Source organism: Sturnus vulgaris, chromosome 1, assembly GCF_052056855.1.
Source record: "Sturnus vulgaris isolate bStuVul1 chromosome 1, bStuVul1.hap1, whole genome shotgun sequence".
Lineage (NCBI taxonomy): Eukaryota > Metazoa > Chordata > Aves > Passeriformes > Sturnidae > Sturnus > Sturnus vulgaris.
This window is the reverse complement of record NC_142243.1, coordinates 39,931,962-39,947,165: the sequence shown is the minus strand read 5'-3', so window position 1 is coordinate 39,947,165 and position 15,204 is coordinate 39,931,962. Positions and strand designations below refer to the sequence as shown.

Genomic DNA, 15,204 nt, shown 5'->3' with positions numbered 1-15,204 from the left:
GGATAATGTGTTGTAAACTAACATCTAAAATGTTTTCTTTCCAAAGACTTGGATGAACAACATGATGAAGACCTCTGAGCCCAAGATTAAGCATTTTGAAGGTGATGACTACACATGCATTACATTCCAGCCAGATCTGTCTAAATTTAAAATGGAAAAGCTTGATAAGGATATTGTGGCCCTCATGACAAGACGAGCGTATGATTTGGCTGGGTCGTGCAAAGGAGTCAAAGTCATGTTGAATGGGAAGAAGCTACCTGTAAGAACATCACTTGATATGTCTTGAGTGTACTGAGTATTTGGTGCAGAGAGTAGTGAGTGTTCCTTGTTACCTGTAGGTAAATGGATTCCGCAGCTACGTCGATCTTTACGTCAAGGACAAGCTGGATGAAACCGGCGTCGCGCTCAAAGTCATCCACGAAGTCGTGAATGAACGATGGGATGTGTGCCTCACTCTGAGTGAAAAAGGCTTCCAGCAGATCAGCTTTGTAAATAGTATAGCTACCACAAAGGTGAGTGCTTAGATCAAATGGCACAAAATGGAAATGATAAAGTGCCTGCTGAGGCTGTGCCCAATCAGGTGTTTGATAAAAAAGTGAGTCTGGGTTGCTATAAATAAATAGGTGAGGTAATCCTCTGCATGAGAGGAACTGGCAGAGCAGTGGGATGCAATCAAAATACATTCATAGCAGTGTTTCTACATAAGCACTTGTTTTGAAAACATTAGTAATCATTATTGGTGATACTGATGTCTTATGTGAGCATACATGGTGTTGAAGAAAATGGAACTAATTTAATTCTTCCTTTTTAACACATTGTAATAAGATAATTCTGAAAGCAAGGTAAAAAAAGTGTACAAACGCCTTTAAAGCTACCACTAGCAAATTTTGGAGGGCAAAAATGGCTGTCCATTTATTGCTTTATGATGTAAAAAATTGGCCTGAGGTGTTGAGTCAGAAGACAATCCTAATGGTAGCACAAATGATTAATAAGCACCAGTGTTTACACTTAGTCTAGTCGGTGCCCAGGAATGTCAGTGTTAATCTTGGTGTTAGGTGATGTGTAGCCACTGTTTGATGGGACATATTTTGTATTACATAACTTCTTTTCAGTCACTCTCAGTGTAGCTGAACGAATGTTCTGTGATAACAGGGCAAGTTTTTTTAATTGTAGAATATTTACTTTCTAAATGTGCATTGCAATTAAAAACTTTGTCAAAACTAGGGATGACAAATCTGGTAGTTGAAGGGTTACAATTTTGTTTTAGTTCAGACCTCTTTGTGCAACCTAAAGAAGAAAAATAACATGACCTTAAAGATGTGTACGATACTTTTATGAAGAAACTGGCAATATATAGAAACTTCATTATACCAGGCTAAAGGAAATTGTTTGAAAAAACAGAGTACTTCCTGACTCCTAAGTAAAATAAATTGCATATACTTATTTCAAAGATTTTGAATTTTACTCTTTTGGATCACTTTTCACCATCATGCAGTTACACATACACTGTTATTATATATTCTTCTGGAATATGCTTAGAAAAAAGTTCTGTGTATTCTTCAAAAGTAAGTGCTGTAATTTCTGGTTTTCCCCACTCTCTCAATCCATGCTGTACATGTGTTACTGGGTGTGGGATGTTCAGGCAGTGAATCCCCTCACCAGCAATTGTTGAGCAGCTACCCACTGATGGGACATAATGGGTAGTAATTAACTGCATCATCTGCCTGCCCCCTTATCTGCTGACAGGTGGGAAGTTCATTCTAGCTGTTAATTATCATTGTTTGCTGACAGATTTTTTTTTTTGCATTTGGGTAACTTTCACCCAGCTGTAACTTTCCCCCACATTTTTTAAACTTGCTGTAAATTCCAAGTAAGTTTTTTGTAGGTTGCTGGCACGGTGTTTTTTGAGGGGTTTGGGAGGTCAGGTGGTATGTTGAGGTGCAGCTCTTGTAAATTTGTAACCTTTTTCAGTTTCCCAGTTAATCAAAATTTTGCCGTAGTAGACCACCACAAAATTCATCTTCAGGCTCTGATACAGCATTTGAAAGAATGTTTGTAGCTATTAACAGTTGTGCATATAACCTTCAGTGAGACTTGAAAACTAATTAAACGTGGTCTTCTTAAGTTCTGAGTTTCAAATAGTAGCTGTGATTGAAATTGTAGTAGAAACCTCAGCTATTAACATAGGAATCTAATGATAATTCAACGTGGTGGCACTGCTAACTGTAATACTACCAATCCTTTTAGGAGAAAGGTTCAGCCAATGCATTTGCAATGCCAGAAGGTAGACTTGCATGGAGAGAGAATCCCAACCTGTTAAAATTTGCTGGAGTTCAGCAAGAAACTCAGGATTATTCTAAATTTCAGATTTATTTTCATAAAATATATATAATTTTGAAATTGCAAAAGAAAATAGAATTGAAGTTGTAAAACTATAATTAAATTAAAATTTCAAATTTATAATGAGCTTCTGAATTTTTCTACTGTATAAACCATTTATCTGTCCATGGAGTTTAAATCAAGCTTACCTCAAATCGATGGAAACTGTTGTCTATGAGAAGAATAGAACATATATAGGAGGCAGTCAAAGCTTCATTTTTAAGATTTTTCTTATCACTTAATTAGACACTTTTGCATCCTGAAGTTTACAAGACAGGGATTCCATCACTACCTTCTGGAAAAAGAAGGTTGTGCAGTTCTAGCTCTCTTTCCCCATATTTCAAAAGCTGTAATAATCTTTGGCAGCCCTCTAGATTCAGGGGGTAATTTTGCCTTTGTGTCTTGTATGGAGTTGTTCTGACAGCTGGGGCAGTTCCAGGCTGTTCTGGTCCCATGGTGGGTACATTTGCCACCTGCTGGTGAAATGGTTGGGAAGGTCCCAGCTCTGAGCTCTGAACATCCCTCACTCACAGCTGCATGCTTAAGAATGGATTCAGGAATGGGGAGCTGGTGTAATAACTAGTATCTCCTAAGAACAGGAACTGCTATAATAACTAGCATCTCCAAAGAACAAGAATTACTGATAAATTGCTGGTTTTCTTTGATATGTCAGATGCTACTTTTAGCAAAATTTAAAAATTGCTAAAGTTTTAAATGCAAAAATATACTGAGATGTTCTCATAAGTGTAAGTTTTCAGTAATGTGATGAGTAAAAGAAATGCATTTCAAGATTGCCATTCAAGTGTAGAAAGATTTTGAAATGTATAATTTGATATTTTCCTGTAATAGCATTTCTTTACAGTTTGGAAATGTATTTCTTTTTCTTTAAAGTGGCAGGATATTGATAGATCAGCTTTCAATTGAACTCTCTCTGCTGAAAGTCTGTCATCCATATGTGGATAAAAACAGTAGTGTTTTAATTTTGGCAGCTTTTGGGGTTTGGATGTGGGTTTTTTGGTTGGTTGTTTTTTTTAGAAGAAATGCCATGAGAAAAGACTTTGTATAGTGCTTCTAATGATTTGTGTTGCTGTTTTAGTAGATGACTCTAGGAACTGACAGAAACCATAGGTGGTTTCTTTGAAGTGCAAGTATTGGTTTGGTTATGACTAATAATACTTAGTAGCTTAACCATTTCAGTTTTGTGTACTGTTTTTTTTTAATAGATATATAATTTAAATCTCTGCTTTCTGCATGAAGCTGAGAACACAGCTGCTATCCCATCAATTCAACTTCTTTACATCTTCAGTTTTTCACATTCATATTCTGCCTTAAAATGTAGAATCCTAGCTTTGAGGGTTTGATTGCTAGTTGTTTTCCTCTTTTTGGCTGCTGTTTATTCTTGGTTTTATTTTCTCTTACTTATTTCTTATCTATCCTATACTTCCTCATACCTGTCAAGAGCTGTTTTTTCCTCCTCAGTTCTGTTTTAAATACAGCTTTAAAGAGCAAGGGTTTTTCTGTTTTGTACTTCATGATGAGCTTCTCCATAGGCATGTTCTTTATTTTGTCTGCCCTAATGTAGATTGGTCTGAACAGGAGCCAGTATTGAGTCTGTATTTTTGTAAGGTGCTAACTGATCAAAGCAAAGGTGATATGTGTAAAATATGGAATGCTGAGTTGGGTATGTTTTCACTGTATGGGATATGCCTGGAACACTCCACTTTTCATTACAAGATTTTAGTCAAAGTGTTATGAACTTCCTATGACATCCACTAGAATTTAACATTTTATTCATATTTTGGCTTTTTCGTCTACAAATTTAAATGAAGGTATTTGAGTAATCAATCATTTAACTTCTGTCATCCTCACTTCAATGAAGACTGAATGACCTGGAAAGAGCAGGTTTTTCTATCTTATGTTGCAACTCAGTGTGCATGGATTTCTATACCAAAGTATGACTACAGGAATTTTGTTAATACAGCTAAAAGCTATTGGTAAATTCAATGGTTATTTTGTTTATTATTTGAGTTTTTTCTCTTCCCTCATTCAGGGTGGTAGGCATGTTGATTACGTGGTGGATCAGGTTGTGGGAAAACTGATAGAAGTGGTGAAAAAGAAGAATAAAGCTGGAGTTTCAGTCAAACCATTTCAGGCAAGTAACTTTTTGCAAAAATATTGAAAAAGATGAATGTGAGAATTTTGTTGAGTAAATTGTTTTCTATGTTTTAAACAGGTGAAGAACCATATATGGGTTTTTGTTAATTGCTTGATTGAAAACCCATCATTTGATTCCCAGACAAAGGAAAACATGACATTGCAGCCTAAAAGTTTTGGGTCCAAGTGCCAGCTATCTGAGAAATTTTTTAAAGCAGTAAGTAAAGCTTTTTTTTTTTTTTTCCCTCTATGAAGTGGGAATTGACACAGTGGACCAAGTGTATGCATGTTCTGTAGCAGAAGATTAGTTATAGTTCATTATGGTACTGCAGTGACATTTCCTTCATTCTCTGATCTTAATAATGGATCCAGTGACTGTGTTTTGATTGTTGCCCTGGATTTAGAAGTGAGCTTCACCTGCTCAACTTGTTTGTTGGAGATTCTGGCTTTTGCATTGGTGAAATGAATTTGACTCTTAAAATCTAAACAAGGTCCTTGATCAATGTTTTTTGTGTTAAAATGTTTTTCTGAAGATGAGAATATTGTCTGCCTTACTCTTTGGTATCAGTCCTACTCCATTTCACTGGAGTGAAAAGAGAGAGAGGGGATATTTCACATTTACTTGCTCATCCAGTAATCAAGGAGATGCAAAATGGTGTGTGTAGTATTAAAAGTGATCAAATGATCATTATTGTCAGGTGGTAAGTTTAAAAATTTTTCTGCAGATAGGTTAAGAATTGCTGTTCTAAATGAATATATTTGTAGAAAATATATCAGAAAGGTTTTTCCTCTACTACATTTTCTTACAATGAAGGAAAAGTAGAATTCTGTTAGCCAGAACTTATTATACTAAGTCCTGTTTAGTGCCAGTAGCCTAAAATGAAACTCCAGTAGTGAGAACAGTGCCACTGCTAATACTCCTGGCATCAAAACTTTACTGATTGTATAGTGGTTTATTCTTCTAATTCTGTGTTATGGGTGACATTCCCATAGAATTTAGAGGGAAAAGAATAACACAACAGTCTTATATAACGAAATCTGAAGAATGAATACATGTTGTATTACCATCAGCAGGTTTGATTTATAGTGTTTCTAATATTCCCAGAAGTAAACATTGATTTCCAGATGCATTAAATGTGCAGCACAATCTCAGCAATGAATGCTGTATTCTGGGGGATAATTAAAGGCCAAAGCTCACAGTATTTTGCTCCATCTGTGTTTTCTTTTGATGTGAAACAAAACCCAAAGCAGTTTTAGTTTAGAAAATACACTGTATGCTATTTTTGCTGCAGATGTGTTTCTAAAATTGGTATCAGATTCTCAAGTGGTTGGTAGAAAGCTCTTTCTCAAATAGTTTTCATTGACTTTCAGCCATTTTCAGTCATTTCCAAAGGAACTTTAAATGGTCATAAATAACCCATAGGGCCACTTTTTGCTGTCAAAATCCAGGAAACAAGTGCTTAGTACCTGAGATGTCTCAACACATCAACTACACAGCATAAGACAACCTCTTGTTAGGTCTCAGACCTCCTTTGCTCTTTCCATCAGTTATAGAAGTGGTGGAAAAGGAGAAAAGGACGCTCTTTTGTGTTGTGTTTTAGTTGTATGTACACAAAGTGCTAAATTGTAAGCTATGTGTTAATTCCTTGGCCTTTCATATGTTGCAATTTTTACAATTTAGAGGACCTTAAAAGCAGTGTTAATGATTTAAAACTGAGATGTAAGAATCTGCTCTCTGAACCTTTATTATTCTCATCCACAATTCTGATTTGTTTTTTGTAGGCTTCTAACTGTGGTATCATAGAGAGTATTTTGAATTGGGTCAAATTTAAGGCACAAACTCAACTGAACAAAAAATGTTCATCAGTGAAACACAGTAAAATCAAGGGCATTCCAAAACTGGATGATGCTAATGATGCTGGTAAGAGCACTTACTTTTAAATTTTTTACTGTTTCATAAATTCTTCACAGACATGCTAATTTGAAACCTGACTTTTATTTCTCATCCTTATGTGTTTTTTAATAAAAGTTTTTCTGGTTTTCTAAACTTTCTAGAGCTAGAATTCAAATGTGATGGAGAGTTTGGTATCAGAAATGCTGTCCTCTTTATGTTACAGAATTGGTAACACTGAACAAAAGTGGCAGTCTAGGTTGGTATTGGAAGAGTGTGTATCTTCTAATTGTGGTTTCCTGCTAAATGGTGTTACCAATATTCCATTTTGGAGGTGACTGGTCTTCGTGACCTTTCTAATGTAAAAAGATCAGAATCTGTATAGAGTCAGAAGGTACAGGAAGTAAATCAAGTAGTGTGCAGACCTGAGGGAATGGTTCGAGAGACTTTTTTCATTAGACTTTAAATGCCATTAGGTTCCTGTCTGGGAATATAGGGCAAGCTGGCAATCTCTGTTGGCTTGCTTGCTTAGCACAGATAAGGGATCAGGATCAGCTGGGAGTCTTTGTGCCAATAGCAATGAGATGGGAGTTGTTGTTGAATGGTTTGAGAGGCACACACGGCTAAAAAGCTTGAAATGTTGCCAATCTGTGTTAATGTTTGTTGGCTTTTAATACATCCTCACCTTAAACAAAGGTAGAGAAATTGCAGTGAAGTAGGTGGGTGGGCTGAGTAGGTAAAAGCATGTGACACTGAGAAAGAGGCTTGCTTTTGGTTGGTTGGTTTTTTTGTTTTTTTTTTTTTTTAGTTTGAGGGTTTTTTTGTGCTTCAACATTCAAGCCAAAGATGACTTGATGAGATGATAGTTCTGTTTAATTTTATTCCCTTTCTTTTTTGTTCCTTGGTTATTAATTTTTAATTGAGTTTTCTTTAGTATTTGATTACTTTTTCATTTATTCAGATGTGATATTTTGCCTCAGAGGTTGATGATCATGTCTACTCTAGTCTTTTGCCTGTGGAATTTTCACTCCTCACTCAGATACATGTTCCTGATACTTTTCTTGCCAAGAAGATTGTGTGCTTGAAGAAATTATATATTTTCATGGATATCAAGTCTAGTGCTCCTAACTCATATAATGAATGACTTTGGACACACTTTTTTGGTAGTTGTTTTAGCTTTGCTTTGGAGATCAGGCTTCAAAATCTTTTTTTTTTTTTTTTTTTTTTTTTGCCTATGTGTGAGGGGAAGGGAGAATCTCTAACAGAGGAGATAATAAGCTATTCTATTGTTTTTCATCCTGAAAGTTCCTTAACTGAGAAAGCATGTAGGGATTCATTTGGGCTGAACACTCATGTCTAAAGCTTTGCATGACTTGAATGCCTGTTACTCAGGTATTCCTCTGATGCCTAATTATTGTTTCATGTTGAGGGAACTCTGCATTTCCTGAGGAGGCTTAGCCAGGTATTGGTTTATTGAAGATGTGGAAGATACTGGACTTCTGACATTGAAGGCACTGCCCATTCAGGGTGGACACACAGGGAGTGTGGCAGGGAGAACAGTCTCTGGCTGCAAACCCCTCTGACTTTAGTTATTCCTGTGATTTTTAGATTTTATCTTTACTTCAATAATGAATTTTAAGCTAAGCATCCACAGGTTTCTTGTGTGCCTGGTACCCCTGAATGTTTTTAATCATTGCCAGTTAATGCTTAAGAATAGGAGAAAGGTATATCTGTAGAGTGAAGCACTTGCTGCAGATTAGCTCTCCCTCCTCTGTAAAGAAAGGGTCCTATACCTGGTCATTCTTGCTTTCTTGTGATCTTGAGCAGCTACACATAGTTCTGTGGCTTGTTGGAGGAGAAGAGGTAGAAATCAAAGCAAAAATTAAGAATATAGGCTTGCAAAGGAGCGGCTAGATTACTAAATCAGGTGAAGCATAAAAGCATTTTTTGAACCTGTCAGTTCCTGAGCTGTGCTCAGGAAAATACCTGGCATATTGTATTTCTGTGAGATTAATTGCTACTGATTGCATGTGTTCCAGAAGAAAGTGAACCTGGATGACATTCATATGTGTTTTCTGCAGTTCATTTATGAAAAATATTGGCTTTTATATATTCTAAAACAGCAGACTGGTGTTTTTCTAGGTATTTGGAGTCCACCTTGCTGGTAAGTAGTCACTGCCAGTGTGACTAACTGCCTTAGATTATATTAAGCCACACGTCTTGAGTCAGAAAACCAAAGGTGCGGAATTTAAGTTCTGTGTAATAGGAAGTAAGAGGTAGTTTTTATCTACCAGGTAAAGGCGAATTACAGCACACATTTTAAATATCAGTATATTCAAAACTACCTTATTAGCAGTAGGTGAGACTCAACAAGCTTGAAGTTCTTTTGGAGTCTTTCATACCATTGGCCTTGATAAAATAGCAAAGCCACTTAATGAGCATTTGCACTGTTGCAGAAGGGTGGGTTCCTTTTTTCAGCCTGCTTGTTATTTAGAACATCTATTCCACTGCTACAGTTGCAATAGGCAGAACATAAATGTCATTCCAGTTTTGAGCACGCAGGCACTGAAATGCTGTGTGTCTTGTAGAATTAAAATTACACTGTTAGTAAAGATTTATTTTTCTGTTTGAGAAATTTGTGAGATATAGGAAGTGCAAATGGTCTAATCGTTTGAGCTTTTCTGACAAATTTTTTGTGCAGTTGTCTGGCTTTAGCTGACAGACAATAAAAAGGGAAAACCACAAAAATGTGATTTAACAAATAGCTTTTTAAAATATACTGTGAGGAAAGTGAAAATGCAGAATGGGAAGTAACTCCTGTATGTAACGCAGACATGCATAATGTATGTGTGTAAGAAATTTGCAGCCAGCAAAATGAAATGGTGAAGGTAGAGAAGCAATCTGTCTTCTTTTTGTGCAGATGTGTGGGAACCATTTTATAAGATGTACCACCATTGCATCCCATTTTGCCTATTTTACTCCTTGTCCATAGCAATCCATAGTGTACTGCTAAGGACAAAGATACTACTCATTGCTGTGCAGTTTTAGTGATGTGGAAGGCCATCCCTAAGAAGAGAAATTCAATGTACTTGATTTACTGATGAGAGGAAATTACCTGTAGAGTAGAAAGAATTAAACTGTATTTCTTCCATGTGAGTTACGCTTTCTGGTTTTTTGCCTTCCCTCTTCTTCTTCCTGGCCTGCAGGTGGCAAACATTCCTTGGACTGCACGTTGATATTAACAGAAGGAGACTCAGCCAAATCCTTAGCTGTCTCTGGCCTAGGTGTAATTGGTAGAGACAGATACGGAGTCTTCCCACTCAGGGGCAAAATTCTCAACGTCCGAGAAGCTTCTCACAAACAGGTGTGTAGTTTTGTCCTTTCCTTTTTGCTGACAAATGGGTGTCCTCTTGTTTATTCTTGATTTCTAGATTCACATCTTCATATTTTAATTTTTAATTTTTTCATGGAAGTTTTGTGACTGAGATTTCATAAAGTACCAGCTGTTTTGAAGGCTGGGATAAGCCTGTAAATATTAACTGTAGCATGCAGTACTACGATGATGAAGTTAGTTTCTTCACAAGTGAAGGGAAATCTTTCTATGACTCATATTCACATTTCACATGAGTACTTAAAGCCCCTAAAACTTTGGATTCTCTCCATTGCCATGTGATGTCATGGACTCACCACATGAGTCAGCAGCCAGCAGCATTACCCCATCATATTAATCCTGCTGCCATTTATAATTTGTCTGTAATAAGAAGTGTGCTGCAGATTCCCATAAAAACAGTGGAAAAAGAAGGCAGCTGTGTGAGATGACTTTTTGTAACATGTTCAGTTTTATCCCAGCTTCCCAGATCCAAAGTGCTTTGGCTATAGAGGAGAAAAAGAGTGGTGCAGTCTTGAGAATTTGCATGTACAGAAGAAATCATTGCAAGTGCAAAGGCTTCAAGGGGTGGGAATAAAAAACTTATGAAGCTGAAGTCAGGGTGCATTGAAGGAATAGCTATAAAGTAAGATGGGGATGTTTCTGAATCTCTTCTTTCTACACTGGCTGCAAAAATATTTTTTTTTGTACAGATTATGGAAAATGCAGAAATCAACAACATCATCAAAATAGTTGGATTACAATACAAGAAAAGCTATGAAGATCCAGAATCTCTGAAGAGTTTGAGATATGGAAAAATTATGATCATGACAGATCAGGTAAGTCTGAAATTCACTGGTTTTAATCTACAGAGCTTCTTACAATGTGTTTGCTGCAATTTCACAGGTTTCTTTAAGGAATTAATTTATCTATATATATTGTTTTGGTTTCTCTAAAAGCACAGCTGAACTTTGCTGCACAATCTAGCAAGAAACCAAAATAATAATAAAGACGTGCATAAAGACATAAAGATAATTCAGAAATACGTTGAAAGTAAGGACAAAAGTAGGCAGTAAATGCAGTAGTATTGCCAGCAAGTCAGGTAGAAACAAGAATGTAGGCAATTATTTTTGGATAATCTCATGATTGAACTATCAAGCATTTGCCACCAATGAGAACTGGGGCTGGGTTTGGCTTTTTTGACAAAAAAAGTCAGCACTGTGGTGTCTGGGAGAGCTGTCTAGCTCTCAGCAGAAACATGCCACAGGCAGAGAAACCTTGAGCAGCAACCATGCACTTGGCTTGGAAGAGCTTTTTAATAGCTCAGGGACAGTGACCTTCACAGGTGGTTATTTCATACCCAGGTTCAGTTTGGAATCCAAATTAAAACCGACTGTTCCTTTCTATGCTTTCTGTCATCAGACATTGTGTTGATGTATTCAGGCCAGTGAGTGGGTTTTTTGGTGGTTTGGGGAATCTGATACAAGATTGCTTCACGTTTTCATGTTCTGATTCAGGATCAGGATGGATCTCACATAAAGGGCTTATTGATCAATTTTATTCATCACAATTGGCCATCACTGTTGAAACACGGTTTTCTTGAGGAATTCATCACCCCTATTGTGAAGGTATGGGTTCTGTTATTGAGATTTTATGGTTTACTTACAGTACAACAGAAATGTTGATTTTGTTTGGTTTTTTTTTTTCAAAGGCAAGCAAAAATAAGCAAGAACTTTCATTCTATAGTATTCCTGAATTTGATGAGTGGAAAAAGCATATGGAAAATCATAAAGCATGGAAGATAAAATACTACAAAGGTTTGTTTAAAAATAAATACGTAAACTCTATGAATAAATAATAATAAATGCGTGCTATGAAGTTTTACTATAGCTGTTTTCATGATAGTACCTTACATAATGATTTTATAATATTCCCAGGAAAATAAAAGGGGTAAAATGAGAAAACTTATATTTTGAATATTGAGTAACTGTTTCTTTTTATTGTACAGGATTGGGTACCAGCACTGCTAAAGAAGCAAAAGAATATTTTGCAGACATGGAAAGACATCGGATTTTGTTTCGATACGCTGGGCCTGAGGATGATGCTGCCATTACACTGGTAAGAACTCACAAAAATGCTTCCATATTATATGTTTTAGTTTTCATTGTGCACTGAAAATGACACTTGAGGAAGTCCTGACAGGGCTTGTTTTCGTTTTGGTGTTTTTGAGTACCTGAATGTAGCAGTTTCGGAAACTGGGTGGGAACACCAATTAAGTGTAGTGGTTTTGGTTCGCCAATTGTGTGTTTTGCAGCCAGTGCACCAATTAATGAAGTGCGTCTGGTGCTGGACAAATGCCAGTGCACCCACTTGAATTATTTACTCATTTTCTACTGTGAGATAAGGGTTAGTAAGACAGCAAAGCAGGCTCAAACCTTAAAGGGCATAAAGGAAACTTTGTTAACAGAATTAAAAGAAAAATAATAAGAAAATCAGAATAAACCTTCAGAACACTTCTCCTCTCCCCACAGCCTCTTTTCTTTCCCACTGACAATGTAAAGAGACAAAACCTAGGACTTTCAGTCAGTTAACAACCTCTAAAATAGTCTTTCTTCAATTCTCTTTGGGAGAGGAGTCTCTCTTGCCATGCCATGGAGACTTCTCCACCAGAAGCAGTTTTCACATGGCTTCAATGTCACAGTGAATCATCAACCTCCCAGAAATCTGCAATCTTGAAGTCCCTCCCACATTTTGGTTGTTTTTTCCCGTAACCACCACCATGGGTCATGTCAGCTTATTGGGGTGCAATTTTAAGGATGAGCTGTTCTAGTATAGAAACACAGGTTTTCTTCTTTTATCACTGGGAACAGAGGTTTTCTTCTTCTATCCCTGGGGCAAAGTTTCTCATCTCTGTCATATCTCTCTGTTCAAGCTTCTCGTTGGATCACAGCTGCTGCAATATCTGCTTATTTCTACACTGGTGCCTCTGTTCATGGCTATGGCTAGAATGCTACATCCCCCCAGTGCATTCCATGAATTACAGGGAAAAAGCAAAGTCTGATACATCAATTATATCTTCACCATAGCCTTACAAGAGAATTTCAGCCCAAAACTAAGGCATCTCCTCAATCTCCTCCCATCCAGAATTTGACTCCTTCTTCACTGACCTCAGTGTGTCATGTTGTTTTCTTTACATGTCTTCACCTTCTTTTGGTTTGTGAGAGAATTGGTGTTTGCAGGCTCATTTGTTCTCAGGCTTTATCAATTGAAGCAGCTCTCTGCTGGTCGTGTGGTCTCTGCCATTGGGAAGAGGCCTGGCGGGTTTTCCCGGGAAGGGTCCAGCGCCCGGATTCCTGTTCAAAGGCTGGAAGCAAGAGAGCTTTTCCCGGTCCTCGTTCGTTTTTAAATGTGAATCTCACAGAGGCGTGTTCAGCTCTCTGGAGTGGTTTAACACGGTGTCAATATTCAAAACCAGCCAGGTTATGACTGGTTATGCCAGGCCAGAAGGAAGCTGCCAAGCTTCCCACAGGGAGCCACTTCCACACAACCAAAAGCCAAACTGCGTTAAAGCATGACACTGAAAACAATACTTTGGGTGGAGAAAGAATCTTCTGGAAAATGTTTTAAATTTGGAATAAGCTCAATCCATGCCACAAAATGAGCTCTACCTTCTGCTTTTAGATTTGATGGTTTTGTGTGGTGTGAGTATCAAGAAATGTTACAGTCAGAATTGCTTTTAAAGACAGAACATAGAAAAAAGTACTCTGAGAGGTTTTTATTTGTTTGGGCAATAGCGTCCAAACAAATTATGTTTTACATGTGCTTAAGGGTCTGTATTTTGTTTCATAGCAAAAAAAGATCAGATAGATACTGTTCATTCATTGAAGATCTGTCAGCGGGTCATATATGCATTCATGTGTGTGCTCTACATATTTGAATTTGAAGTTTTGTAAATAGTTGTGTGCAGGTAAATACTTGTGTTTCAAAGAAAGTTTTTGGAAGGACAATGTATGAAGTGTCTGGAACTAAGCTGTTTTCTCAAGAAATATTTCAACTTTTATCTATTTAATTTGCTATTTTAATTGTAGGTAAAATTAGCAAGAAAACAGTATGGGAGAGAAAAAAAAAGAAAAATGGAAAAATACCTGTCTTAGACTAAATAACTTTTTTCTTATCCTGTGGGTACAGCAAAATGTGTGGTTTTATTAATAGAATACTGATCTCTTATTTCTGCAAAGAGATCTCCATACACAGGCTGCTGTATGAGGCCATGTAACCAATTATGCCTGATTCTCACTCTTACCTAAAATGTTCACCTCTGTTACACCTCAGCAGCTACCAGCTTGTGCTGGAGCTGTGTACAGAAGCTTCACTTCTACTTCCACCTCCATTTCCTCTGCTGGTCACTGGAATCCCAGGCCTGAGTTTACCTCTGGATGGTGTGGGATTATGGACCCTGCCATACCTCATGATAGCTGAAATCTAGGAAAGCAAAAATTATTTCACAAAGCAATTTCTTCAGCATTCTTAAGAACTCTTTTGCTAGTAAATTAAGTATTAGAATAGCAGTTTTAAGTGGAGAAACAAAAAAAAAAAATCTCCTTCTTATTCTATTGAGGAGTAAATACTTGAGAACAGCTCTTAATTCCATTAATTCTATTTTTATTCTATTGAAATAGTTTTTATGCTGATCCAGCTCTTGGTCATTTGCCACTTCAGTGGTCTAGAAAAGGTGTAGATAAACTGAAAGGAACCAGAAGAAAAATGTAAGAATTTAGTCCTGCTTTTTACAAAAGCCTAATCTTAAATTTTCAGATGTCTGGCATTGTGAATTGTCAGTCTTTGTTCACAAGGGAAGGCAGTCTGATGCTGAACAGGGTGATATGGCTTAGTCCCTTTCTCAGAAACTAAGTTATGTTTAATATTTATTGTGTAGCATCGTGGTCTCCAAGGAATTGAAACTACTTATTGAGCTCTTTGGGAGTGCTCCAATCAGAGTCCTTTGAAAATGATGGTGCTGATGATTGTGTTCTTATACAGGAGAGTGGTTGAAATCAGGACATGATGAAGTTTTTATATGTTGCTCCCTGAGAAAAAAAGGCAGTACCTCAGCAGCACACAGAATTCCCCCAAAGTAGTCAAAACCTTGTTTAAACCACATATTCAGTTTTTATTTATTTTCCTCTTTTTTGGGGAAGAAACTCACTGGAGGGGAACTCTGTTTCTTTAACACCACAAAGTCAGAACATTCCTGTGTCCTTTTGTAGTGGTAAGTGGTTGCTGGAAAGTGGTGCCTTGTCATCATGAGGGCTGAGGTCATCAGTCAGCTGGCCCATGCTCTGGCTTAGGCTTTTTGTGCCGTGTCAATTCTGTCAGGTTGTCAATTTTCATAAGAGGACTGGGCATGGCCGGT

At 37.1% G+C, this 15,204-nt stretch overlaps 1 protein-coding gene across 2 annotated transcripts in view; it reads left to right on the top strand.

Moving 5' to 3' along the window:
* TOP2B (DNA topoisomerase II beta) overlaps positions 1-15,204 on the top strand; it is a 59,180-nt gene that overhangs the window by 23,069 nt on the left and 20,907 nt on the right. For both annotated transcript variants that reach the window (XM_014887276.2, XM_014887275.2), the window contains exons 7-16: positions 47-259; positions 339-512; positions 4,430-4,531; positions 4,613-4,750; positions 6,316-6,454; positions 9,631-9,788; positions 10,505-10,630; positions 11,309-11,419; positions 11,503-11,608; positions 11,800-11,909. In XM_014887276.2, the coding sequence (XP_014742762.2) occupies positions 47-259; positions 339-512; positions 4,430-4,531; positions 4,613-4,750; positions 6,316-6,454; positions 9,631-9,788; positions 10,505-10,630; positions 11,309-11,419; positions 11,503-11,608; positions 11,800-11,909 (1,377 nt within the window). The remainder of the gene's footprint in view (positions 1-46; positions 260-338; positions 513-4,429; positions 4,532-4,612; positions 4,751-6,315; positions 6,455-9,630; positions 9,789-10,504; positions 10,631-11,308; positions 11,420-11,502; positions 11,609-11,799; positions 11,910-15,204) is intronic.